The sequence below is a fragment of the Typopeltis vanoorti genome, chromosome 13, assembly GCF_054136105.1.
Source record: "Typopeltis vanoorti isolate ZY-2024b chromosome 13, IOZ_Tvanoo_1.0, whole genome shotgun sequence".
Lineage (NCBI taxonomy): Eukaryota > Metazoa > Arthropoda > Arachnida > Uropygi > Thelyphonidae > Typopeltis > Typopeltis vanoorti.
Genome location: NC_143561.1, coordinates 112,082,633 through 112,109,974, shown reverse-complemented (window position 1 = coordinate 112,109,974; position 27,342 = coordinate 112,082,633). Strand labels below are relative to the sequence as shown.

At 34.7% G+C, this 27,342-nt stretch overlaps 1 protein-coding gene across 1 annotated transcript in view; it reads left to right on the top strand.

The window, feature by feature from the left end:
* LOC150100475 (uncharacterized) overlaps positions 1 to 27,342 on the top strand; it is a 177,607-nt gene that overhangs the window by 95,978 nt on the left and 54,287 nt on the right. The window contains exon 4 of the mRNA XM_090402662.1: positions 442 to 575. Coding sequence (XP_090258788.1) covers positions 442 to 575 — 134 coding nt within the window. The remainder of the gene's footprint in view (positions 1 to 441; positions 576 to 27,342) is intronic.

Below are 27,342 nucleotides of genomic sequence, written 5' to 3'. Positions count from 1 at the left end.
AAGTAAAATTTGGAGAACTCTGTGGTTGGATTCGTATTAGTGACCGATGTTGTCAGCAACATTTCTCTGACAATATCGTCTGTCTTTGTTACAGTCATAATGTTTCTGGTGACCTTTTTTGTGTGCTTCATCTCTACTGGAATCTGACGTATAGATTTTCTCCTAATGTGATATTTTTCACGAATATATTCTATCACGTGTCCTATGATGACTAACAGAGAAACTTAGGTATGTTTGGAACTTTTCTGTGTGAAAAATTAGCATCTATGTATCCTGTTCCAGTTTTCGTGCTGTCGCTAACATGATAATTTTGTATTCGACTTTTTGTTTTTCTACGGTTACTATTCCATAAAATGCTTGAAAATATTTATGCTATAAATGTACATCGTGTTTAAGTTTACTTCTTTTATGGTTACCTTTTTTTTTTTTTTTACAATCTAGTGCTTCCTAAAGAAGCCCCTTTAATTGAAGGCGGAGACTCATTGTACCAAACTGGAGATAGGGTAAATGTTACGTGTAATTCTGGGCCGTCCAAGCCAGCTTCCACTCTTCGCTGGTATATCAACGGTGTACAGGTAAGATTAATTATGGTAATTAAACACTATTTTTTTCCGAATATTTCTTTATTTTTATGATGGCTGTTTTCTCTTCCAGTATCTTCCTTGAAATTTTTAAATTTTTTACTGATGGAAGTAATAAAGCGGAGATCTGTATTAAAATTCTCTCATCTGTGATACTGATGTCATGTGGGTTCTCTGTCTATTGAGAACTCGATCTTTTTTTTTTTTTTTTCTATTTAACTTCATCGAGTATGCAAAGATCTTTATGTGTAAATAAAGAACATTCAGTAGCTTTCGAAAATGCTTGAGATTCAACTGAAAGTCGATGTTAATGGGAATGCTGTCTATGACAAAGAACTCGGTGCTATGGACGAAGGGGAAAGAGTGTGAAGCCTGCTGTGATGTACGTAGAATGACAGCAATAGACAGAAAAAGAAAACGGAAACAGTGAGGAAGGGAAAACACACACAAAAAATAAAAATAAAAAGCATTAACTTGAATCTGTTCCAACATTTGCTGAGGCGCAAACTTCTCTGAGAAGGTTTAATATTTTGAAATACTCCATCGATTCACAACTCCCCCCCCCCACACACACACCACACACACACATCCGTATTCCAGTTCTTAGAACGTCATATTTTCTTTTGGTTGATATAATATAATAATTTATATTATTAATAAAAATTATAATAATTTCAACCAAAATTTTTAAATTTCTGTTACTGCAGGGCTGAAAATTCATACAGGGAAGATGGAAGGGGTTCTCCGTAGGCATTCTACAATTTATGCACCGGTAGAATGCTGTCTTTTCGATTTTTGTGACTTGAATCTTGTGGGATCAAGATTCCCAACAATGGTTCTCATCTTGATTACCAAGATGAGAACCATTGTTGGGTTATCTGGTTTCATTTTTCATTTGAAATTGAAAAGTGTGTGCCTTTTTTATGCTGCCTTGACAAAATTGGATGTCTGAAGCAAATTTAATTCTCGAACAAATGAATCAGAATATAAAGTATCTGATTTTGTGTAGATGGACAAAAATGCAAATCATTAAGTTTAAAAAAGTCTCCTTTTCGTAAGCATGGAAACAATCTGTTGAGGGAAATATGTAGCCACCAAAGAGTGACATTTATATCTCGATGAATGGGAAATAAAGAAAGAGAAATAAAAAGAAGAAAAAGAAATAAACAGGTAATATTTCAGCTGTGAGGACATTCAAGTGCAATCATTGGAATGAAATACAAAAAAAAAAAAAAAAAAAAAAAAAATACGATAGTGAATTTTATTTTCCAATCTGTGAGACAATGGGAACCGTGCGAAACCCCAGCATCCGACATAATGGGTGGAAGAAATATGTCATACTTATGGGACCTTTGTCCATTAGCGAGCAGTTCTCCTAAAATTAAAAACGAAATCCTTATTACGTCTAAATTGCATGTTTTATGCGGAATTACAGTTTTTCATAAGCTTGTTTTGCTCATTGCTAGTAAATTCGAATTACAGTCGAAACAACTATCTGGAGGTTCTCTATCTGCGGTTTCAGTTATCCGCGGTCAACCCCGGTCCTTAAGATATTAAATGGAAAATTCCAGAAATGAACAATTTACAATTAAATAGGCAAAGTATGTATTAGATCCAACATTATTTCAGAACCGAATGTTTGTAGAAACTGTGAAAGTTCCGTGAGTTGACCTGAGAGCTTACGAGAATACAAGCCTCGCCATCCCCGATTTGCCTTAGCTACTTAACACTCGAGAGGTCGCGGTGGTAATTTTGCAGCGTAGGACGCGTTGTATCTGAGAGATAACATTCATTACTAGTATGTGCTAAAATGCAAAAAAATATAAAGAACAAACACTACAAATATAATTAATGATGGTAAAAATTAAGTGAATATTGAATCCAACATTATTTCATAGCCGAATATAGAAACTACAAGAGTTTCGTGTCGAATATCGAAACTACAAGAGTTTTGTGCCGAATACATAGAAACTAAAAGTGTCGGCGGATGCAAGCATAAGTAGTGCCATACTGGGCAACTCGTAGCAAAGGTGGTGCAAGCTACACACATCTATCCTTAAGTCAAGTAGGCAACGCAACTCGGGATGCCGAGGCTTGTATTCTCGAAAGCTCTCAGGTAACTTACGAAACGTTCACAGTTTCTAGAAACATTTAGTTTTGAAATAATGTTGGATCTTTAATATCCACTTTGCCTATGTAATTTTATGTACCAAAATAAAGATGTATGACTCTTTATTTTAGTAATAGCCTATTCAGCTGATCCTAGAGGTAGTCCAACATCAGGGCAACTCGTTGCAAAGGTGGAGAAAGCTTCACGCTCCTTATAGACTCGGAAATCAGGAATTGCGCGCAGTTTGAGTAGTTCTCAGTTATCAGATCGACCGTCGCGGTATCGCAGTGCTTGTGTTCAAATAACCCTTATTTTACTTAATTGTGGCCCCAAAGTGCAAGAGCAGCGATGCTGGCAATTCGGATATACCAAAGAGAAGCGTAAAAAAAAAAAAAAAAATGTGCTAAGGTTACTATGATCCCATTCAGATAACTTAATATAAATTTACAGATAACTTTACATTATTTTGCTATAATTATTCTATTTTATTATTAGTTATTGCTGTTAATCTCTTACTGTGCCTAATTTATAAATTAAATATTATCATACATACATAGCTCATGGCAAAAACATGATGTTAAAAAAGAGAATCATGATGTCATTATATATTAACAGAATTGAAGAATTTAAAATATTTTAAGTTAAAACTTTGAAGGAAAATACAGATCTGATCCAAGAGTTGGAAAATTAAAATAAGAGTTAAAAGTAAAAGTCTTAATATGTTATAATAAGGAAAAGAAACATATATGTCATTATAAATTCAGATCTAAGTTCGTAATCCAGGTCACAGCTTCAGGAGCCGCTTGTAAAAAGGCATTCCATTCATTCTGATAAGCGCGGAAGGCGCATTCTTTTACAATATGTTGCACAGTTTGTCGTGGACAGTCACATTCTGGAGATGTTTGTCTGTTCCATTTATAGAGAGCATCTCCACATAGGCCATGATTTGTCCGAATTCTGTTTAGTACCGTCCATGTTTTGCGAGGTAGATCTGATCCTGTGATGATTTGATCACCTTTAAAGATGTTATGCAAAAGTTCTTTCGTATTTTCCTTCCATGTTTCTTCCCACTTTGAAAAAGGATTAAAATTATTTAGCACTAGTTCTTCTGCTGCTCGTAGTTATGGATGGCGAGATTTCAATCTATTGACGCTAACAGTTGGGAGATCCTGATGAATAGGTATACCAGCAATTTTTTTGGAATTCACGGACTAAAGAATTCAATCTACGTAGTTCTGTAGGAATAATGCCTGCTAAAAGAAGTAACCAATATGTTGGGGGTCGATCTAATAGTGCCTGTAATTAATCTTAAGGTATTGTTCACTTGAGAATTGATAATCCTTGTGTGAGGGCTATTTAGCCACACAGGAGCACAATATTCAGCACTTGAGAATATCAAAGCAAGGGCTGTTGTCCGAAGAGTAGAGGCTCTAGAACTCCAGGTAGTGCCACAGAGTCTGTAGGACAGTGCTTCCCAAACTTCTGGATGTCAGGGCCCCCTTTGCAAAAATTAAAATATTTCACTGCCCCCCCCTCGAAAGAAAATCGTAATAGAGAGATATATTATTATAATATTTATTGTATTTATATTCAATACAAAACATACACAGCGAATATTGCAAAAAACAAATGCAAATATTACATTTTTTGCCTCTTACCGTTTGGTTCTGAAGACGATGCGGGCTGTTCTGGTAAAATATGAAATACTGTCCTTTTTTTTTTTTTGAGTCTGTTTCTGCTTCTGATTGTTCGCGGGATTTTTTTTTATTTTTTATCAGCCACTTATCCATCTCAGGGTTAAATTTTTTTAACGTAGAACAGATCAAATAACATCACCACTTACCGATAGTGGCACACCACAGACTGATAACATGAAATTAGTGAATATTACCTGAATAAGGGAATCCCTAGACCAGGAACATTTTTCTTTTTTGTGACTTTTCTCCCTTTACGGCAATTAAGCCTAACGCGAAACAGACAGCAAAGGCAGTCTGTTTATTAAAACGTGCATATGATTGGTGCGGTATTAACAAAAGATCGCGCAACCGAAAGATAAAAGCATAGCTGACAATTCAGTTGAAATGCTAACTCTCTTCAACCGAATTCCATATGTGAAACTGCCATAACATTCATTATATATATATATATATATATATATATTACTTAGTTTTAACACTTTTACGAATTTTAACACGTTCGGTTGGATTTTATTGCTGCCTTGGGAAATCAAACTCACACACATCTAATTAATAACAATAGTTTTTAGTTAGATACTGTGTGTTTGCCCATGCAACATATGGTTTTGTTTCAGTCTATACAGCATAGTTTCTGTATGAGGGGACATGTGATTCATTAATTAGTGTGTTTTTATCTCAGTTGTCTCTAATTGCACTATTTGTTGAGAAATATATTACACAGACTCCTCATACCTTATTCACTGGCATAATAAAAGTACTTGTTTTTATTGCCTCTGCAGTATAGTGGCTGTCAGGGAGGGCGTGTTGTTTACCACTGCAAGGAGTTACTATCTCCCCACATGAACTTGTTTAAGCCTTTTTTCATGTGTGAAGTATATGCGAAACTTTTATTGGTAACAGAAAACTAGCTCGGATGACAGTGATAATATAAAACGAGTTTTGATATGTATATAAAGTCAATATCAACAGTCCCTGATTACGAGCGCGTGAGGAAAGGGACAGGAAAATTTGGAGCTTCCCCGGAGAGCATTCGAAGTAAATTCAATTAACCACTGCTTTGAAATGAAACATGAATAAGCAGTATTTACTAATATTCATTAAGCGCCGAAATACGCAGGAATTAAAGTTTGTGAACCGACACCAATGTGTGAATTTTTCTATTAAAATATAAAAAATAACAAAAAAAGAAATAATAAATAATAAAAGTTAAATACGTTTCTTTCAAAATAAAAAAATCTACTTAGTCTTAAAACATTTTAAATTTGTTTTCATTATTTCACGGCCCCCTCAACAAAACCTACGGCCCACAGTTTGGGAAGCGCTGCTGCTGTAGGATATTATTACGTGTCCTTAGTTTATATGCCAAGTTTTAGAGATGTTGCCTGAAAGTGAGAGAACGGTCAAGTGTGACTCCCAAGTACTTAGGGAATGTATTATATGGAAGTATAGTGTTGTTCAATTCAATTTTTAGTTTCACCTTTGCCAAGTTATTACTTAGATGAAAACAAGATATTACCGTTTTGCTCCTATTTAAACAGAGTCTCCATCTTTTAAAATATTCATCCAGAATAGTTAAGTAGCTTTTAGAATTTCTTCTGTACGACATGCATTTATGCTGTGTAGTTATTGCTATATCGTCGGCATAACAAAATTTCCTTGATGTAGTGACGGGAAGATCAGATATATACAGATTGAATAATAACGGAGATAAAACTGATCCCTGTGGCAGTCCATTATTTAACTTCCTTTCGCTGCTAGTTTTATTACCTATAGTCACTATAAATCTTCTTGTTAATATGCTAAGAGAATAGAAGTCTTCATACCAAATCGTGGGTGTTGTGACCAGGTTCTCTCTTTTGTTTTACATGGGATAATTTTATATAATTTATATAGAAGGCCTTGTCTCCAAACGGTGTCGAAGGCTGTTGACAAATTGATAAATGCTGCTGATGTTTTTAAACCTTTTTGAAAACCAGCTTCTATGTGAGTTACCAAAGAGAGAACCTGGTCACAACACCCACGATTTGGTCTGAAGCCAGCTTGTTCTATTGGGACATTTTTAAAAATTGTGGAGCTTATTCTATTATAAATAAGTATTTCAAAGAGTTTATAACAACAACTGAGGTAACTTTCCGGTTTATGATTAGGCTTACCAGGCTTTAAAATTGAAAGTACTTTTGCTTTTTTAAAAATAGTGGGAAGTTTACCAGTTATAAGAATGTCAATATAGAACTTTGTTAACCATAATCTTGCATTTCTTCCCAGATTAATCAAAAATTCTGGATTAATGTTATCAAAACCAGAGCCTTAGCAGGCTTTAATTCCTTTAAGGCTGCTTCAACTTCTTGCTGCGTAAAAGGGTGTGCAAAATTTGAAGTTAATAGGTGAAGACTTGCTAAATTCTTTCAATTTTCTCTTTATATATCTTGTATGCTTTTTATTGATTGGGATACGTGATATATTAACAATATGTATAGCTAGTTGATCTGGGGTGATTCTTGGTTGTTCTTTAATCAAAGGAGCACTACCACCTAGTTTCCTAAGAAGGCTCCAACCTTTACGGCTGGAATGAGTCAAGTCTATACCTTCAACTGTATTTACCCATTTTTTCCTTCGGGATAGATCGAAGTTTTCTAGGAGTTCGTCTGCTGTTTTTGGGTCATTGTTTATCTGATATTCATTATAAAGTAATTCACATTCTTCGTTCCAACCATGTATATAGTTATGTCTAATACCTCTAGGAATACTTTTCTTGGCAGCAAGCAGGAATACACTTATAAATCGTTGAAAATTACTACTTATTGGAGATATCCAGCGAATACATTTGTCGAGTTCATTTGTATTTATTCCAGTCAGCCTTTTTAAAATTCCAGCGTGGGATAGGCTTTGATCTTAAAAATGGAATGGAAATGCCAATGTCAATTAATACCGATCTATGTTGACTATGAGGAAAGTCAGTTAAGACCCTTCTCAGATTTTGCATAGGGTGACCTCAATTATTTTTGCTCACAAGACATAAATCAGGGTTATAGTCTCTTTTTCAGACCGCAGATCTAAAAGTGCCTTTGTCATCAAAGAATAAGTGAAGATTATTTAGTTCGATCCAATCAACCGGTTTTTCGCCACATTCGTTGTTTCGAGCATAACTCCACTGTTCATGGTGACTATTCAAGTCCCCAATATAAATTGCGGGATGTTCAGCAATAGGAATATTTTTTTCCGGCCAAGGGGATCCAAGTGGCTTATAAATATTTGCAATTGTAATATCTTTAACTTTTATCACTACTGTATGTATGTTTTCTACAATATTTTGAGATAGAAGAAAAACTTCTTTAAGACGATTTCGCACATACGTTGCTATTCCATATACTTCATGATAAGTTGCACCAATAGCAGTGCAACCTGGAATGCGACCTCATGTATACGAAAATACATTGTATATATAGGGTTCGGTACAATCAGCGGGATGTCTTGGAACGTATCCCCCGCTGCGGATGGGGGGGGGGACTACTGTATTCTGCCTGTAAAGTGCACGTGTTCTCAGACCGGCTTTACTGTTTTGCTGGATGAAAACTTTTTGTGCCTACACATAATTTATTCAGTGAACTATGGTGTGTGTGTGGGGGGGGGGGGGGTTATACCCGTATATACATCCTTTAGGCTATTAACTGAGTGTTTACCAGATGGATTACTTCAAGCTGTTATGAGACATAAATGAAAAAGATGAGACGCAAGTCGATGTTAAAATAACATGTCACCACAGTGACATTTCCAGAGAGGATTCGCCGCTGTTCCACTACATGTTTAATCGAATGTGAATGTTCATCAATAAAAGAAAAGATCAAAGTGTTATTAAAGAAGTTCTTGCTTTGCTTTCTTCATGTTGAAATTTCTTCGATATGTATCTGAAGATTCGCATATACTCTAAGATCCTACTTGTAATACTAAATAACACTTAATTTCTCTGTCGTGAGACTAGTCCAATCAGAGAAGATAAAATAAATATTTATTGGGTTAACTATTGATTTATTTGGGAAATTAGACACGTGTTTTGCAGAAACGTTTACGAAAAGCCAGTGAATACTGGCTTTGTAAAGATCTCTTGTACAATAATCCTGCTGAAACGTTCTATCAAGGATAATCTTATTTAATAGGATTACTTTAGAAATATAGTGCACTCACAATCGTATTATTCTCGGCCATCGTCCCTCAGATCTCTGTTTACTGGGCATAAATATCATTGTCTGCGTTTTCAACGCAATTTAGAACTCTCCAGGATGAAAACTGCACTTTCCCATCTGAGCTATTTCGGCTCAAGCTCAAATAGGAGAGCGAAGTTTTCATCTAGCAGGCCTGGTTGGATAGCATATCCGCTCTCTAGCCAATGGCTGGGGTTCGAATCCCGCCGTGGGCATGGATGTTTGGATTGTCTGCGGAAATACTAGTGGTGGTCGGCAGTAGATGGCTATGGTGTAGTTGCGGTCAGTTGGTGATTGAATAGTGGAGACGGAGTTGTAGAGCAGGTGCCCTCCCTCGATGAGTCCTTGGGCTCCCTGGAGGTGTCTAATAATAATAATAAAAATAATTGAATTCTGCTTAATGTTATAACATTATCAAACTATGTTTTCCATATTCGAAGTTACTCCTTTTCACGTAACTCGATTGATAATCAAAGTATTTACAACGTTTCGTATGACCTGGAGTAAAATCAGACTAAGCTTTTTCGTTGAGGTAGCTAATATATGCTGAGACGCATCAAGCAGTTATGCTTGTCAGTTAAATACCATGTTTTCCAATCGGTCCGGATACCCCCCCCCCCAAGACAAAATCCTCCAGGACATCTCTCCCTAAGACGTTAATATCACTGTGACTGAAGTGGAACTTATGCTTCCGATCACATCTTAGAAATCCCGTATGCACACCTGGCTTGCTCTCACCAGTCAGGATTAATTCATTATTAAATTTATTATTATTCATTTAATCTGCAGATGGAAAATTCAAATTTCCAGGAGAATCATGGGAGGCGTCCCTCTACTACAAATCAGAATGCAAAAATTTTGTGAATTTTCAGTTAAATTATATAACAAGAAAAATGTTAAAAATTATAATAAAGTACATGAAGTAAATTACATTAATAAATTAAGTTTTAAACATATAATAAACATTGCTCAATCCCCTCATCGAGACTAAATCCAAGATCTCTCCCCAGTTGTTCGACCAAACTACTCCGTTTTGTACAAAATCATGAATGTTTGCGATGTTATATTATAGTTTGAGGGAAGAGTCAGATGATAAAAAGCAAGGTTTCGGATTGGGGGAAGTGGAGGAAGGCGTAAATAGAATAAATGTTACCTGTCGGATGTCCTTCTCTGCTTATTACTGTGGCCTTGTCGAATGTCTGCAGCCAGCAGGCTTTAAATTCGAAGTCCACTGCGTCAAGGATGTTTGTGATAAATAATTTTTGTTGCTTCGCGAGAAGCCGCCATCCCGTTTACTGAAGACTTAAAGTGACTTCTTTTTTTTATCTCTTTTGTGCGTTTTATCGGTTTCATTTCAGTTGGGAAGAATGTTTCCATATACTTCTAAATCCACACATCATGTGACATGTGACAAAAAGCCGTTGTAAGTGAAAGATATAAGCGAGGTGTTGTAAAATTAAGAATCCAAAACGTGAAAGAAGCACAATGCTCACATTCATTCAAACTACATCTTTATTTTATGATTATATCAAAGGAAAAAAGCTATAGAATTTGATGAGTATTCATTCTTTATGAAGAAAGAGTAGTTATTTCTGAGACTCAATTTAGGCTGGCCATTTTATATCTCGGTTTGTGTTATAAAATATCCGTATTTATGCTAAAATCACTCAATGAAATTAGCAAATGAATCATTAAGTGCCAACTGGTTTCGAACCCTGATGACTGCTGTAAATAACATTTTTTTTTTTTTTTTTTGTCGAAAATAAAGTCAGAGGTACGCTAAATTAACTCGAGTGCACCAAAGATCCGTAGTAATGTATGCATTTTACAAGTAAATAATAGGATTAAAATAAATTTTAACGTGTCTGTTAATTAAGATATTTAATTATAACTCAACTTGCTGTAATTATTTCAAGTTAATCACGTCTTTTTATGTTTGCTGACGTTAACTCAAATACGTTTGGAAAAGAAATGTCCAAAATTTGTATGGGGATTAAAATTATGTAAACATTGAATAATAAAATCCGACATAAAAACATTCCGAATTTTTACGTTTTATAGATTGGGGGGAAAAAAAAGTGATATAAAAGGAACTCACAGTGATAATTCTTTACATAATTCAGCGTATTGAGCCTCCTTTCGTTCGATGAATTTTATCTGATGTAGTTACAGTTAATGCGTGAATTTAAATCTTTTCTGCCCTTCTTCATTTGAATTTATGACAATAAGATCTGTTTTGTTGAAAGTTGTCAGCTCAGACATGCAGTGAAAAGCCATCGTTGAGTGCGATTTTCTTAACGCGGGGACTGCATTTAAACCCTATGCTGTCGTGGTTGGATGACCACTGTAAAACAAATTACGTATAATTTGCCTCGAGTAGTCTCCCCCCCCCCCCCACCTTGGAGAAATGGCTTAAAAATTGTCGAATGGCTACAGGGAAGAAGTCAGCAAAGTTTCGTGTATAAATTTATTCTCGGCTGTTATGTCTTGAACTCTACTTAGGGCAGCCACTTTTCCAGCGCGGATTCCTTTTTAGTTAGTAATTTTTATGTCCGCATCGGATGCGTTAAAGATATACTTTAGAGATTTCACCTTTCAGCTGTTAGCGTTTGCTATCTCATTTCTTTAACGGTTCCGCTTCGTTTTTTTTTTTTTTTTTCGATTAAAATTGTCCTCGTTTTTGGTTTCGTACTTATCGGTTTTCGATTTTGTTTCTCTATCCTGCCTTTCGTCTTTTTCAGATTTAGCTCGGGAAATAATTTATTTCTGTCTGGCTGCCTCTTTCACCCATCAAATAATTCTTCTTTTGAAAAGCGAGCATTTTGTGTATTCTGTTTTCCTTTTTTTTTCGTCTGCCGATAAAATTGCAATTGTTACAAAATGCTTCATGGCAACAATCTAATTGTACAGTCTATTTGGATTTCACATCACATTAGCGATAATCCTTATCGTTATCTAATCAGGCTCTTCAGCCAAGCATGCGCTTTTCACTGAACTGTAGATTGTAATTAATTGTACATTTCCTTTGTTAAATAAGAAGGTTTGATATTTTGTTACGAATATTTTCGAATAAACGGGTTAAATATTGACAGTTATGATATATAATCATGTTTCTCAATTTCAAATTAATGCGTTTTTAAAAACAGGTCGGACATTGTTGTCATTGCTTTATATGATTTACTCATATTTTTAATTACTTATCGAGATTTGCTATTATATTATTTATTTTATTTTTGTCAAGAACAAATGCGCAGTAAAATAAACGTTTCTTTAGCAATTCATTTAGACGTTTAATGTTTCTACCCTAATATTTATCATTAATTATTTTTCTGCTTTAATTAACGTGATTAATTTTGTACATCACGCAATATGATGTAAATTTTTCCCACGAATCTGAAAATAAATGTGCGATAATTACTGATATTTTTATATTAATGCTAATCATAGTTTCGCTTAAAAGTTTGGAACGTAATAAATTAGTTAATCATATTACAATTCGTTTCATAAAAATATGAAAATGTTTTACGATAACAAGTTAATACTATTACTTAAATTAAGGGGATATTAAATCCCATATTGTCTTAAAACCGAATAAGAAACTCAAAGATTGGAATCAGAGAGTTTCATGCCGATTATAGTATAAAAAACTATAAAAGTATCGGCGAATACTACCCTAAGCTAAAGCACGTAGTCCAAGTACGTAGTACAAACTAGGGCAACTCGTAGCATAGGTGGAGAAGGTTCTGATCGCTATTCTTAGTATTTTCCATAATGTAAAACCCATCTCCTAGGATATGTATGATGCTATACATTATGGTGGGAGATCACTACCCAGACCGGTTTCGATCTTTATTGAGATCTCATCAGTGAGTAGTTAGACCAAATATAATACTAAGGGTATAGCGAAAAGAACTTATATACTCTGCTGTACGAGTTGTCAAAAAGGTGCACCCATAAATTATTTAAAATAAAGAGCCAATAGGCTTCATTAATTTAAATAATGTTTACATCGCCGAAATGAAGCCTATTGGCTCTTTATTTTAAATAGTTATAACTATTTTCAATTAGCCAACTTAATCCAAAGAAGTCCAAATCTTCAATCAACTTTCCCTCTATTTCTTCTTTTTTCTAAGTGTCGCCGTAACATTCGTCGGTAATGACGATACCATTTGGCTCGAAAGACCTGAATTCGATTCCGTCTAAGATTCGAATAATCTGAGGATATTCCAGCTAAAGATAAAGTTGAAGTCTTTTCATTTCGCACAAACCAGCCATAGAATTGGCCGGATAAACCGGCCATCAACTAGATTTCTATGATGTTATTACTTGGCCGTGGCCCGCTATTGAGTCTCATGGAAGAAATACATCCAGCTGAGTAACAAAGTTATCTGTTAACAGCTAAGTTTTTACGACCCTTTGGGAACTTCTCAACTAATAAAGAGGCACCACTATAAATATCGTATCTGTCGGTCAACAGGGAATCTGCTTGCATAAGATCTCATTTGATATTTAAATCATTTGATCAGAAAGCCCAGATTGACTTTCATAACCATACTTTTACGATAAGCCGGTTATTCTTATGCTTAAATATATATTATTGTATGTAAGTTGCTTGCGTTGTCCTACTCGGTTTGCTTTATTGTGGGAAACCAGTTTTCGTGCAGAAAAATCTTTCCATTCCCGTGTGAGACGAACGAACTCATAAGATTTCCTAAAATTTCTCCTAGTTTGAGAGAGTCCAACTAGGATCTCTTAACCTCTACTGCTTCACTCCTTTCCACGCTGTGTTTACATAAACGTTCAACTTCTGCTGCTCACATTATCTACAAATATTTTCATGGTTGCTGTTCTTGGGAATTGGCATCGATAATTCTCATATCCTGCAAATATAAATATGTGTAAAGCGCACTACTGTGTTTATCACATTTTATCGCTGTTAATATCTAATGACACATTCTTCCTTTTTGTTTTAAAAGTTCTAATTCAGATTTTCTAGGTTTCATGAAATTTATTTATACGACAAAATAACCTTGTAACGCCTTTCCATGCACCAGAAACATTTTTAGTTGTTTCGGAAATCGGTAGGCAACCTGTCCCCCTACTGTTGAATGCGTGCTTCTAATCAGTACTTATTTGCGTGTATTTACTTTACGTAAATTTCTTCCGGAAAGGATAAGGACAAGCAATGTGGGTTAGACAAGCTCTCGCCTCTTAGACAAGCCCACATTGCTTGTCTAAGAGGCGATAAGCTGGTTGCCAGGAACATGGCAATTGTGGGTCTAAAGCAGTCTGTCAGGAACGAGATTCTTCTACAAACCTAGCATGGTGGAATATATATATCAAATACCTATTGAATTTTATTTAGAAGTATCAACTATTTTAATCAATGTTTAGAACGACGTCGGAATAACAGAACAAATAAATCCAATGACGAGGAACTGTGTCCATTAACCACAGAAGCTCTGAGTTGCGTGAGCTTCACGACATTTGCCCTTTGATTGTAAAGACCAAGGCTCGATTCCATCTGGGGGGCAATGGATCCTTTATAAGAACATTTCAACTGAGCCGAGTCAACCGCTCTTCGTTTTTCATCACGTGACATAGACAAATTGGCATGAGAACACACGTAGTTAATAGATGTAGTGCACTGGCCTCATAGCCTTAATTGCTTCAAGTGTAACAGCTTCCAAATTGACCAACAGTCATCGGCTGCTGAAAACATAACAATCGGCATGGGGGTGTCAGAATTGTAACTTATAAAAGGTACGAACTCAGAGTCGTATACTGCCATTTATCAGTGCATTAATTTTTGAAAATCACGTGGAGCGCATGAGGGAGAGGAGATGAAATTTGATATCAAAGAATTCATGAATGACAGAATGATGCAAGAAACTGTTAAAAAAACTTGCTAAAAGCATTAATTTTGCAAAAGGTTGTTTTGTCGAACACTTCGTATCTTAGGGATACGAACATTTCACGAGCAAACTTAATTTGTGTAATTGGCATAAACAGAAATGGATGTTTTAATGTTCCTTTTTAGATTTAATCCGAAATGAAGCTTTGGTAACTTTTTTTTAAATTTTGTTTTTATACATTCATTTCAATTTCTTGTCATCCGTTATTTTAATAAAGGTTGTCTTTTTTTATTTTTAATCAGTAAAAAAAAATTAAAAAAGCAATCAGTTAATTCATGCATTAAATGTAAGTGGTGCTTAAGACTGATACAAATTGCAGGCTCATTGGATTATTTACATGAAGAGAAAACAAGAAAGAAACCAAATTAGGAGAGCGAGTTTTCTGACCTAATAGTCAAAGATAAAACGAGAGGAGAAGGACCAGAACGAATAGCGAAACCTAGCAACAAAATTAGTTTACACAGAACAACAAAACAGAACAACATTCACGACTTGTACATCAAGGACAAGCTGAGCATGATTGCGTAATTCCTCACATACATCAACATACGATATTGATACTTGAAAAGAAAATATACTCAAGAGGATGTGCTCTGGAGTAGAATTAGAAGTATCAACCTAAGAATTGCTTATTTGCTGTAGTTATAATTATTGCACTCTGCAAAACTTCAAAGGAATATTTTGAATTTGAAATTACAAAATTTTGTATTTCAAATGATGATATGGGATATCTTTACGGATTTTGCGATGAAAGTTGTTGCTATTTTTACCTGAAGACTAACGATGATTTCCAAATCATCGCCAGTGATGAGATCGCATTGAGAGAAGATGGGTGTTTAGCGGAGAATCGCCACATCTGAGAATCAAGAGTTTAATCAAGAAAACGTTAATTGGATTGTGTAGAAGAATCGTTGCGCATGTTCAGTACCAGAACCAGAAGATTATGACCAACGGTTGAAATTATGTGAATTGGTTGGCAGTCGTATTACTGCATCTTGTTTTGCGACGAAGGTCGAATCACGGGAGAGTTTCAACAACACACAATTCACGTCTACAGTCAGAAACAAATTCCGATGTGACGGCCACAAATAATTTTCGACATCGCTTCAATGCGGCTTGACATCCTTATAGATCGGTTCTTTTCGTCCATTTAACACAACGTCCAACACGATGAAGCTTCTCTGCATTTGTCGTGAAAATGCATTGACGATGGTTCCTCTGACCGGTTGGTTGGGTTTGATGGTCCATAAAATTATTGGCGCACTCTTTGTGTTTGGGGGAGGACGAAAGTGCTCGTACACCAGACAAAAACAGAACTTGAACATAAGATTGCTCTATTTCCATTTGTATGCTGCAATTCTTTAGGACAGTTGTAATCAACTAAATTGAACTTATGCGAGCTATAGCTCCGTATACAGACAAGCTGCATTGTGTATTCAGGCTGAGATTTTTAAGAACTTGTTTAAAAGTGCAAATTCTTGAATAAGCACTTCTCCGGTTATGCATATGCTGATTTTTAATTTTTATCATTGAAAAAAACGATAGTTTTTTTTTTTTTTTGAATCAGTCACAACTCTAAACGTTTAGTACCTTGTTCATATAAAAGTTAAAAAAAAAAAAAAACGGCAATAGCTGGAGAATATACACAAGTAATAGACACAGTATACAAGTGTCGTAGTAAGTAATTATAATACTGATATTAAAGTTTGTCATAGTTTAAGTGTAATTCTGTAACTCTGATAGTGTACTGAATAATTATGATTATGACCCATTTTGCCTAATGCACGTAAGAATCCAATGACTGGCAAACGGCCAGATTATTCCATTATCATCAAATAATGGTCCTTCTGATGGGTTTTTCTTTATCAAACCATTAAACTTTTGTTTCTTAATCTTACGATTTTTCCCTTTCACAATTGTGATGTCTTGATTGCTCCGAAAGTATAGAATATTAAGATTGTATAAAGAACATGGAATATTTATATTTATCTTTTTAAGTGGCGTTTATAATTAGGTTGTGAAAACAACATGGTTACACAATAGATGTAATTTAATTGACTTCAATTAATGAACAGTTCAAAGGACTGCTTACTTTATGGCGATAGCAAACTCATCTTCATTAATTTTCAGTTTTTAAGGTGATTAGAACTCTGAAAGGATCTGTCGCATGTGATGCTCTTCTATTAATTGAATAGGACATATTTTGAGACTATATTTTCTGGCCGTTTCGTATTCCAGTGTGCGGAGAAAAAAAGAAAGAAAGAGAGAGAGAGAGAGAGCTGACATAAGTATTTCCTAAGCGTCTTTTATTGTATTCCAAGATAACTTATATAATAACTAACCTTCGAAAGAGCAGACAGCGATAATTCTTTAATGTGGCGATTTGCTTGCTGACTTCTTCTATCTTCGTAGTCACATACGAGAATTAAAACTCGTATGTGACATATTTGTTTCCCTATTTTTACAAAATGTTTACATATTTTTTTCATATTCGTTGGAAGCGCTAATTATAATAGAAGAGATATTGTTAAAGGTGTGCTATATTTTGATGTCTTTTTCTCCTTGATTAAGATGACGGGTGAATTTCATTAACCAGCATAAGATCGCTACCACGAACATATTGGGGAGGCCTGATGTATCTTTAAAGCCTTCCATGTTTGGAATTAGTTCACGGTTTTCGCATTATACAATCCTTAGCTCGCCCATGATAGTAATGTGATATGGGATTGGGCCCTTTTGTGGATGGGATTCAGTTCCTGTATCTTCGTTGTCATCTACGTAGATATAAAACATAATGATTTGGAACTTTGCTGCTCAGTTCATTTAGTAAGGCAAATAAGTTGAATGTGTATCGAATTCTCTAGTTGCGATATTTCGATATTGATTACCGATTTTTATTCAAGATGAACACAACACGATATTTTTAAAAAGGTACGAGTTAATTAATCACTGGTTGATTGTCAGTTGAATCAGAGACTTTACGATCATATTCTGTAGATCATTGGATTACTACATAAGCATAATAATTCTGATTTCCTTGGAAGCATCTGCGCGAGTCTCACGGAAGTCGCACTATATCCGAAATATAAATTTACATCTTGCTCTCTTGCATACCTTCTTCATAATACTTGAGAAATTTCTTTAAATAATGAGTTCACATAAAGTACTATGAAAGTATTTTCTTCTCGAAAGAGAAATTGTCAGTATGTAGTTGATAGTTTAATGCAGTGGTGGCCAAAGTGGTCGCCCCCAGGGGTCGATATAACATTGTTAGGGGTCGATTGGGGGTCGATAGAAAAATATAAGACATCATTGTACGGGTAGTATTTAATTCGGTTAACTTGGATTACCGCCATGACAACGCAATTAAGAGTGAATCGTGGGAACAGTGACATGAATAGGACCTGTAAGATGGAGCGAGGTCATGGGAATAGTTACGGAGGCCAATCAAGTAGGCCAAAATGACGTATTTACCAATAAACGGATGTCGGTTGTTCCCTCCCAGCCGGCGCGTACATGGTTGAAGCTGGTTTCAGTCATGTTAATTCCATTTTAACAAAACAAAGAAATAAGCTAGATATAGAATTCCGTGGCGATTTAAGGCTGAAACTTACTAATTTTGAACTCAACATTTCTAATCTTGTCAAGAGTCACGAAGCACACCCTTCACATTGACAACGTTAGTAAATTGTATACTAAGTTAATAAAAGTCTAATTTTCATTATTTGAATGAAGGGGATATTAAATCCCACATTATTTCAAAGCCAAATAAGAACTCAAGATCGGAATCAAAGAGTTTCATGCCGAATCTGGAATTTAATATCCCCTTCATTTAAATAATGTTACATTGCCGAAGTCAAGCCCATTGGCTCTTTTATTCAAGTCTTATTTTCATATATATAAGGAAGATTGTATTATTGTTATTTTGTTATCTAAATTAAATTTTATATTTTACATATTATTTATCCCTCCTATCAAATATGTAATATTAAGAAGGACGTCATAAACAAAAACGTATCCCTTTGACGTTAAGCCAATATAATAATATATACTATATTATGCATACAACAAACACTGTAACTATAAAATAAACAATCTAAAAACTCACATAAGCGTCTTTTTTGCTTGTCCTATTATAATTACGTAATATTAAAATAGAGTGGGTCAATAAAAAGTCAAGAAACTCTTGAAGGGGTCGACGGTCAAAGAAGTTCGGCGACCCCTGGTTTAATGGATGGTAATATAACAATTTTTTTCCAAGATACATCCTTTCGGAAATTCATATCTTTGCCACCTATAATTATTAGATTTTTACGAATCCTTCCACTCACTCCCGTCTTGAAAATTTGTTGACCTATTTTCTTGTTGAACTGCGCAGTAGTAATACTGTGGGTGAATAAAGTTATAGAATAATTCATCGTTGATTCGGTATGATTCTAGTAATAGCCAATAGAGAGCCTTCCCTTCCCAGACAACTCTCCTACATATATCATCATCAAATTCCTGATATATATATATATATATATATATATATACCCTAAACCACTAGTAGATATAATATAAAGTACTATATGAAAACATTCCTAACATCCTTCCAGTTTTCCCCGCGTTAGTCTGTTATCGTCAGGAATATCGTCAGATCTTATATTTCGGTCTTCTATGGCACTTTTTAACTGCATCAATCCCCCTAAATATTGGTCTATCTCGCCTTTCTATCATCCTGACATCAACCTTACGTCTCCCATTCTTTATAAGCGACTGTACCCCCTAAGATTAGCTCTACTCTCACATTCATGAATGCTAACAATGTGAGATTCCTTCGAAATATCTTCATTTTTAATAGTATTTCGTTATTGATGGTACTCTTCCGTAATTTTTCTCAGAACTCTAATATCGGTGGTCTCCAGTCTTCGATGAAGTGTTTTTCCATAAATCAGATCCATAAATTAAAACTGGTTCGAGCACCATCTGCTTCAGTGTTTCACTAATTTTCTGTTATTCCATGTGAATTTATTAGTTTGACTTCCTACTATACGCGCTTTGCTAATTCAGTTGTCTGTTTTCATATTTAATTTAACCATCTTCACTAAAAATTGTGCCTAAATACCTGAAATCTTTTACTTTTTAAGGTTCTCTATTCAGGATACAGTTGATATTTTCAACTGCATCCTTACTTTACTATGCATCCTTACTATGTTTCATAGTAAGTGTCTTTTACTGCTGATTTTCATACTAAATATTATAACAGCGGTTATGCAATTTAGTCAACGAATCCTGCAGACTTATATTTAAATTAGTTAAAAATATAATTTATGCATGAAGTGAAGAGCCGAGTTGAATATTTTCATTTCTGATATCGGGTCTAATGTTGCTTTCTTCATAATGTGATCACATACGAGTAGATGAAGAATAAGAGTGGGGGTAATGTGCACCCTTGCCTCACATCTAATTTTATATCAGACCACCTTCATATATCTCTTTCAATTTAAACTCTTGAGTCATAATTCAAATGTCCACTATGTATTGCTCATAATGTCCCGTTTATTCCACAAGAGAGCAGTATTTTATTATATTTTTTTAAACAGCTTTACTCTTGACACCTTGTCGTATGCCTTTTCCAAATCTACAATCCAGATCCTTGTTATGGTCCTAATATTTATGAGCTGTCTGTTTTAAGTTGAAATTCTGATCCTGACATCCACTATTTCGCTTAAACCCGCCTTGTTATTCTCCAAGATTCCATTCCACAATTTTTCTTAGCTTCTTCAAGTGTGCTCCTATAAGTCGTACCTCATAATGTGATGGAATAATACTCAGTAAGAAAATTCTTCTGCAATTCTAACATTCAGTTGTTTCCTTTTTTATAGGTGGGCACTTGAGCTGCACTCCAATAATGTGGGATTCGAGTCATTGACCGAATCAGTCAATGTTTTCTTTAGTCTGCTACTTAGTATCCAAGGTCTGCTTCTTTTCAAACTCTCATTTTTTTCTTGAATAATATTTGTGTCTATAGTTTATTTCTGAAAGGTACCCAACTGATTCTTTTTTAAAACTTTCTTGCACATTCTTCTTTTCAGTATAATACTCAAATTATTCAAAACAAAATAATGACCACCTTCTGTTTCAGATCCTCTGTACATTCTTGTGCCCTAAGCCAGAATGAATATATTGCTATCAACAGTAATATAGTCAATAACATAGTCTGTGAGACTTTTCTTATTTCTTTTCTTCTTTCCATGCGAAGTTGTGCATATCTTTATGCTCGAACATAGGTTTAGTGATGACTAGTGCATATCCTGAACAGAAATCCAACAGGTATTTGTCATTATTATTAGCTTTGCTCTTTTCTCCAAATTTTTTATGATAATCCAATCCACAAAGTTCGGAAACCAATAACATTTGATATGCAGAAATCATGATCGAGAGATACCACGGAACGTTTCAGGCTATTAAAATGAAGGGTGTCATGGATCCATCTATCATTTATAGCCAAATGTATATATGGATGATATTCAACCTGTATCTACGCCACTACGAGGTAACGGTCTCTCCCATTGTGGGAGGGTGGGGTCTACTTCTTCCATGGTGACTTACACCATATTGGGAGTGTGTGTGTGTGTGTGTATTCATATATATATATATGCATGGAGGTTCATTTACTCGGTTGTTAAACATATTTTTTAAAAGAATTGAATGACATAAACCGAGAGAAAACGAAAAAGATTTAATAGTATCACACGACTAGTTTCGGCTTTTTACAGCCTTCTTCGGGTGTTTTTATATAAAAGAAAAGAAAAAACATTAAACATTGAAGATGAAAACTGTAAACAGCACAGGAAAGTCACTATGCATATTTAACGTGAAAATGTTGTAGTTAACATTTTCTACATAACTACATAACTACATTTCTACATAACTACAACATGAAAATGTTGTAGTTATTCAAAGCTGTTCCTTGGTTGGTCACATTGTTGGGTGAGTGCGTGCGTATAGCATCTCGTGAGCGCCAGTATTTGATCACAACAGAATGACAGTCTGGGAGGTTGTAGCTTAAATTATTATTTAAATATACAGGGTTGAGGATGAGTTCTCTAGATTCTACAATTTTTCTCTCCAATTCGCCATGGCAACGCAAAATGTTGTTAGATCTATCCCAAAGGATTGTATAACTATGGTTTTGATCATCAGAATCGCAGAAAAAAGGATATGACTGGATAAAGCACTAGCACGTGTTCTCTTGTAAGTGATGTCCCCCCTGTGCTCCTCCATACGCAATTCAATAGACTAATCCTTCTGGCAAAAGTAAGGAATGTCGCAATCACATGATATCTTGTACACACCTGCATATTTTAGATTATGATGGCTCACTAGAGAGCGGATCTTAGGAAGCGGAGTAAATAAAGTTCTAATGTTATATTTTTTGAAAACCTTGGCTAATTTTTGAGAGACTGAGCTTATGTATGGTATAGATATATTGTCTTTCACATTATTCATTTCTTCAGTATGGCGACTTAAAAAGGAATTTTTAAGTACTTTTTTGAGAATAACCATTCAGTCTGAAAGTAGATCTAAGAAAATTGATTCCTTTACGAAGTTCATCTGGGTCGTCAAGAAGATAGCGAGCTCTATGTCCTAAAGTAGAAATAATTCCAAGATATATATATATATATATATATGTATATATATATGTATATGTATATATATATATATGTATATGTATATATATATATATATATGTATATGTATATATGTATATGTCTATATATATATATATATGTATGTGTATATATATATATATATATATGTATATGTATATATGTATATGTGTATATATATATATATATATGTATGTGTGTGTATATATATATATATATATACACACATGTGTATGTATATATATATGTATATGTATATATATATATATATATATATATATATATATATATGTATATGTATATATATATATGTGTATATGCATATACATATGTATATGTATATATATATATGTGTATATGCATATATATATATATATGTATATACATATGAATGAATGTATGAAGGTGAAAGACGATCACAAGCCTCCATATCCTAGACGGAATTCGAATCTGCAGTCTTTTGCTAGAGAGTAGATATGTTAACCACTCGGCTATTTCAAAAGAAAATAAATTATGACATTTACTAGAGAGCCTACGAGAATATCACCTTCTGCTTCCAAATTGCCTTGGTGTAGACTAATAAAAGGACAGAAGCTCTGTCCAGGAGCTTGTATGTTTACCTTTTGGTTAGCGCGTAAATTAGATTTCACTGGCTTGACAACTGCTCGAACTGTTGCTTCTCATCAGAGACCAGGCAAGAAACTCAAGAGAGAAAAAACTGTTTTAATACCATTGCGATCTTTACATCAGAAAGTTAAATTCATTGGAAGTGAACTCTGTAGGCACATAATCAACTACTAAATTTTAGGTTTCTGGCTAGTCCCCAATGAGAACAACAGTTCGAAACAGCTGCGCTAGGGAAAACTAATTTAAGCACTAATTTAAGTGCCTTTTAAGGCAAAATGGCTGCTCCTGGGAAGTGCTTGTGCCGTTTAAGTAGTGTAAACCAAGTCAATTCCGAAGCCGGAGGTTACATTCGCATAAGCTTTCTGGTAAAATTTAAGTTTCTTTCTAGATTTGGATATCAATATGTATGGATGGATCCATAATATTCTTCATTTTAATATCTTACTTATGCCAAATTGAAACCTTTCGGCTCTATACTTTAATTACGAATTTCAGTCAATATGTAAGAAGGCACCCTCATACCGGGAAGAAATCGCCTTCCACATAAGGACTTGCACAAACATTCGTTACACTCTGGAATTCATACCTGCACGTTATATGTAGAAAACGGAATCTCCTTCCACTCTGCAGACGGGTGGCTTTAGATTCTCAACCTCACGGGAACCTTGCCCTCTACATTACAGCAGGAATCCGAGATACTTAGGCAGGTGTTTGTATCCTTTGATATTACTGTATTGAGACAGTTTTAGTCGAAGGTTGTATTTTCTCATATAAAATTGGAATACACATAAAATTTGAAACTCTTGGTAGTTTTACGTAAAAGCAGTTTGTAGTGAAGCAATGTGATCACCAAACAAACTCTCTCCGTCTCTCTCTTGTGTCGTTTTCGTACTAATAATTTCCTATTCTATAATGTGGTTCTTATATCTGTCTGCAATGAGCTTTCCCGCGTACTTTACATTCTAATTGGCCTGGAAACGAGAGACTGGAATCTAATTAATGCACTTATAAAAGTTTCATGGGTAAACTCGGCTTACTAATTGGAATACACATTAAAGGATATTCCAGTTACTTTTTGTTCCTCAGATACAAAACATGAAACATTTTGGCTTATTTTCTTTTAACTCAAACAAAACAAATGTTTATGTTATACAATCTCCCAACACAAGAATAGATAAAGTATATTTCTCATAAAAGCTTAGTATCAAAGACTGTATATTTTATAATTTAGCTTTAATAACCAACGAATATATTAAAATAAAGCCGATATTATTATTTAAATACTGAAAGTATAGAGTTAATGAAATGACAGAAAATATTATAGCTTTACGATGAGTGTTTCATTATCAAACTACCGTGTTTATTGAAACCCAGAAATGGCATAAAAATTCTTGGTATCCTGATCAGCCAAATTGGTCAGAGAACAGATGTAATTAATGGACAAAAATGACACTAGTGGACAGTACTTGTAGTAATTGGTGGATTATGTATATATTAGTGGGCGGTACATGACATAGGGTAGATGAGGGATTGCAGTGGAGTGTAGGTGAAGGATTCCTCTTCTTCAACCCATCCGTCTGTTAGGACCGGTAGAATACCCTGATTAGGGGGCTTTTCTAATTTAATTAATCCATCAAATATCTCATTTTCACCTTGAATTTGAATGTTCATAAAAGTTGATTCTTCACGTTATAGACAGGATTCGAACCAGGGTATTTCCAACCAAAGGTCTCGTCTATGCTAACTGACTATGGATAGCATCGTAAGGAGGTTGTTTGCATTGTTGAGGAATGATTGTGATGTACCATCTTGTTCAGCAAAACATGACATTTCTCTTTCTCAAGTTTATTATTATTGATTTATAAACGTTATGCAAATATACTTTTTAACTACAGCTTGATATTTTGATTAAAACATTTAAATTAAAAATCAAATTTCTTTGGAAATCAAAAACCAAACTAAGAATCATCTCAACTCCTACTGGACTTCTCTTATATTTTGTCAAAAATATCAGCATTCAGTTTACTTAGCTCAGAATTTTAATGCGAAGAAGCTCTTTAGATAATATTTACGACATAATTAACTTCCTAACCTAATTAACCTCTGTCTAATTTATACCGTTGTTTTAATTTTTCTCTTTCCATAAATTATTATGAAGTGTACTTTATCTCTACTTATTTTAACCAACCCATTATTTATTACCTCGAGTACTGTCGTGGAAGTTATGTATGCTTTTATAATTTAATTAATCCATCAAATATCTCGCTTTCACCGAGAATTTGAATGTTCATAAAAGTTGACAGCAAATAATATTCGGTGAGAATTCTTTGTAGTTGGGAATATTTTTCATGTAAGAATGCATATGCGAAACCGACCCGTCTTCCCCCTGTTGTCTCCTCGCAAAAGAGGAAATGGAAGCAAAAGTAATTCCCTCACCTTTCAAAAATACACGAGTATTAAGAAAATCTAGTGTCTCAAATATTTATTAGCTATTACTTTATTACGAGCTTAATAATATGAATTAATATAAATATTGTTTAATGGATGAACGAATGTAATCAGTGAAAACGATGCAAGAAATTATTTTCTACAAGAAACTCGCTCGCCCGTAAAGAGGGGGAACACAAATGTACGTTCACAGAAAGTGGGGGAGAAAGGCACAGAGGAGAAAGATATTTGCAGAATACTTCTTTCGAGCAGAAATAACTAAAGAGAACTGTATTTGCATCTCTCTCTCTCTCTCTCTCTCTTTCACACACATAGATAGAACAACAATCTGCTGGTACAAAACTCAGAAAAGTATAAATTAGTCATCTTATTGAGAAATGCTTTTTTACAGAATAAACAAAACAAAACAAGCACTTTTCGGTATTATTGTATATCAGTAGGCATAAAGGGGGGGGGGGGGAGAATACTTCTTTAAAGCTATCCCGACGTTCTCTTACGGAATACCTCAATGTCCAGGTGATCGGCATCATTCTATTTATAGTTTGCAGTATGATTTTCGCGTATAACTGTCTGGTGTATTGGTGAGCTGATAATTATTTTTATTACTTTTTTTCATGTGCTAGTTATGTCCATTCACATATCCATATATATTCCGTAACTATTAACTGCAATTCCCGTATACAATCTCATTAAGGATAACGCTACAAGAGATTATTTCCTTACATATTGATAGTTATATGCAGTTTACATTAAAGAAGATGGGCCGAAAATATATTTAAGCCATAATTTGATGATTAAATGAATCTGGAAGGAAGATTGAGAGTGAGTCAACAGTTCTAACAGCTTTTAAGGAGATCATCATATGTTGGGCGCAGCTTTAGTATTAGGTACTTGTAAATCCTAGAGAAGGATAGTCCAGAAAATCCCTACTGATTATAAAGTTATAGCGATTTGATAGAGAGAATATTCATTAGAGATGTGTATCTCGTAAATTACACGTATTTTCTATTTCTTTTAAAGAGTTAAAAGAAAGTGGTCTGTGATCTATTTGTTTCGGGAGGGGAGGGAAGACGACCGCGAAATTTACAGGGAATTTTCCTTCTGGTGAGTCGTCAAATAATTTTCATTTTCATTTGTGGGAAACTTAATGAGTCAGCTGTAAAACGTTTGAAATACACAAACCGGTTACTGAATTAGAAATTTTTAATCTCGTGTTTGGACCCCCCCCCCCCCTTCAACAACTGCCGTTACTTCAATTCCTTGCACATGGATCGGGAACAGTTCGTTAAATGTTTCGGTCAACTGTTGCACACAGGAAGTTCTGTGTGTCCGTACAAGCCTTCTCAGACGACGGCGATCTCGTTTATGACACTGTCTCGGAACACGTGATGAGGCACGTAAGGATTTTGCATATACGCTGCGTAAGTGATGTTTACGTACATCTTCATGAAGGTTTCTAATTTAGTGGGCCGTTTGTGTAGTTTAATTTCATTTCCTGGCTGTAAATTGTAGGGAAATTACTTTGCAGTATCAAGAAAATGAATCCAGTTATTATAGTGAAAATAATTATTAAAATATAAAAATAAGACGGACAAGTACGATGATAGGTGTTTTCCGTTTATTATTCGACTCAGACGAACACAATATTAGGTGTTAGTAAATGCATTTCTCAGGCTTCAAAATGGGCTTAAGGGCCACATATGATTCACACATTGGCGACTGAAGGTGTACTCTGTTGTTTTAAACAGCAGAATTTTTACAGCATTGACACACAATAACATTCTGACTACAGCCTCTTGTGAAACCTCCTGTTGTCTTTTGTTCTTGAGGACACAATTCCGGATGAGCTTGCTACGTGCAATAAAGGAGAATTTCTAGCAATTGGTAACGTAGATCAGTCGATGAAATACTCCTCTGTTTGTCAAGCATAACTCAATAAAAACATATGAATGAGGTCCGTGCGATATCAGTATGCACTTCCGAACTTTAGCCTCTTGTAAGCCGTAATAGGTCATTCTTATTTTAAACTTTTGCCTCCAGTTCTTCTTTTCCGCTTCCCATCGATCTACAACTTTCTGGCACTTTAAGTGTATTTGAGTTATGATCCATG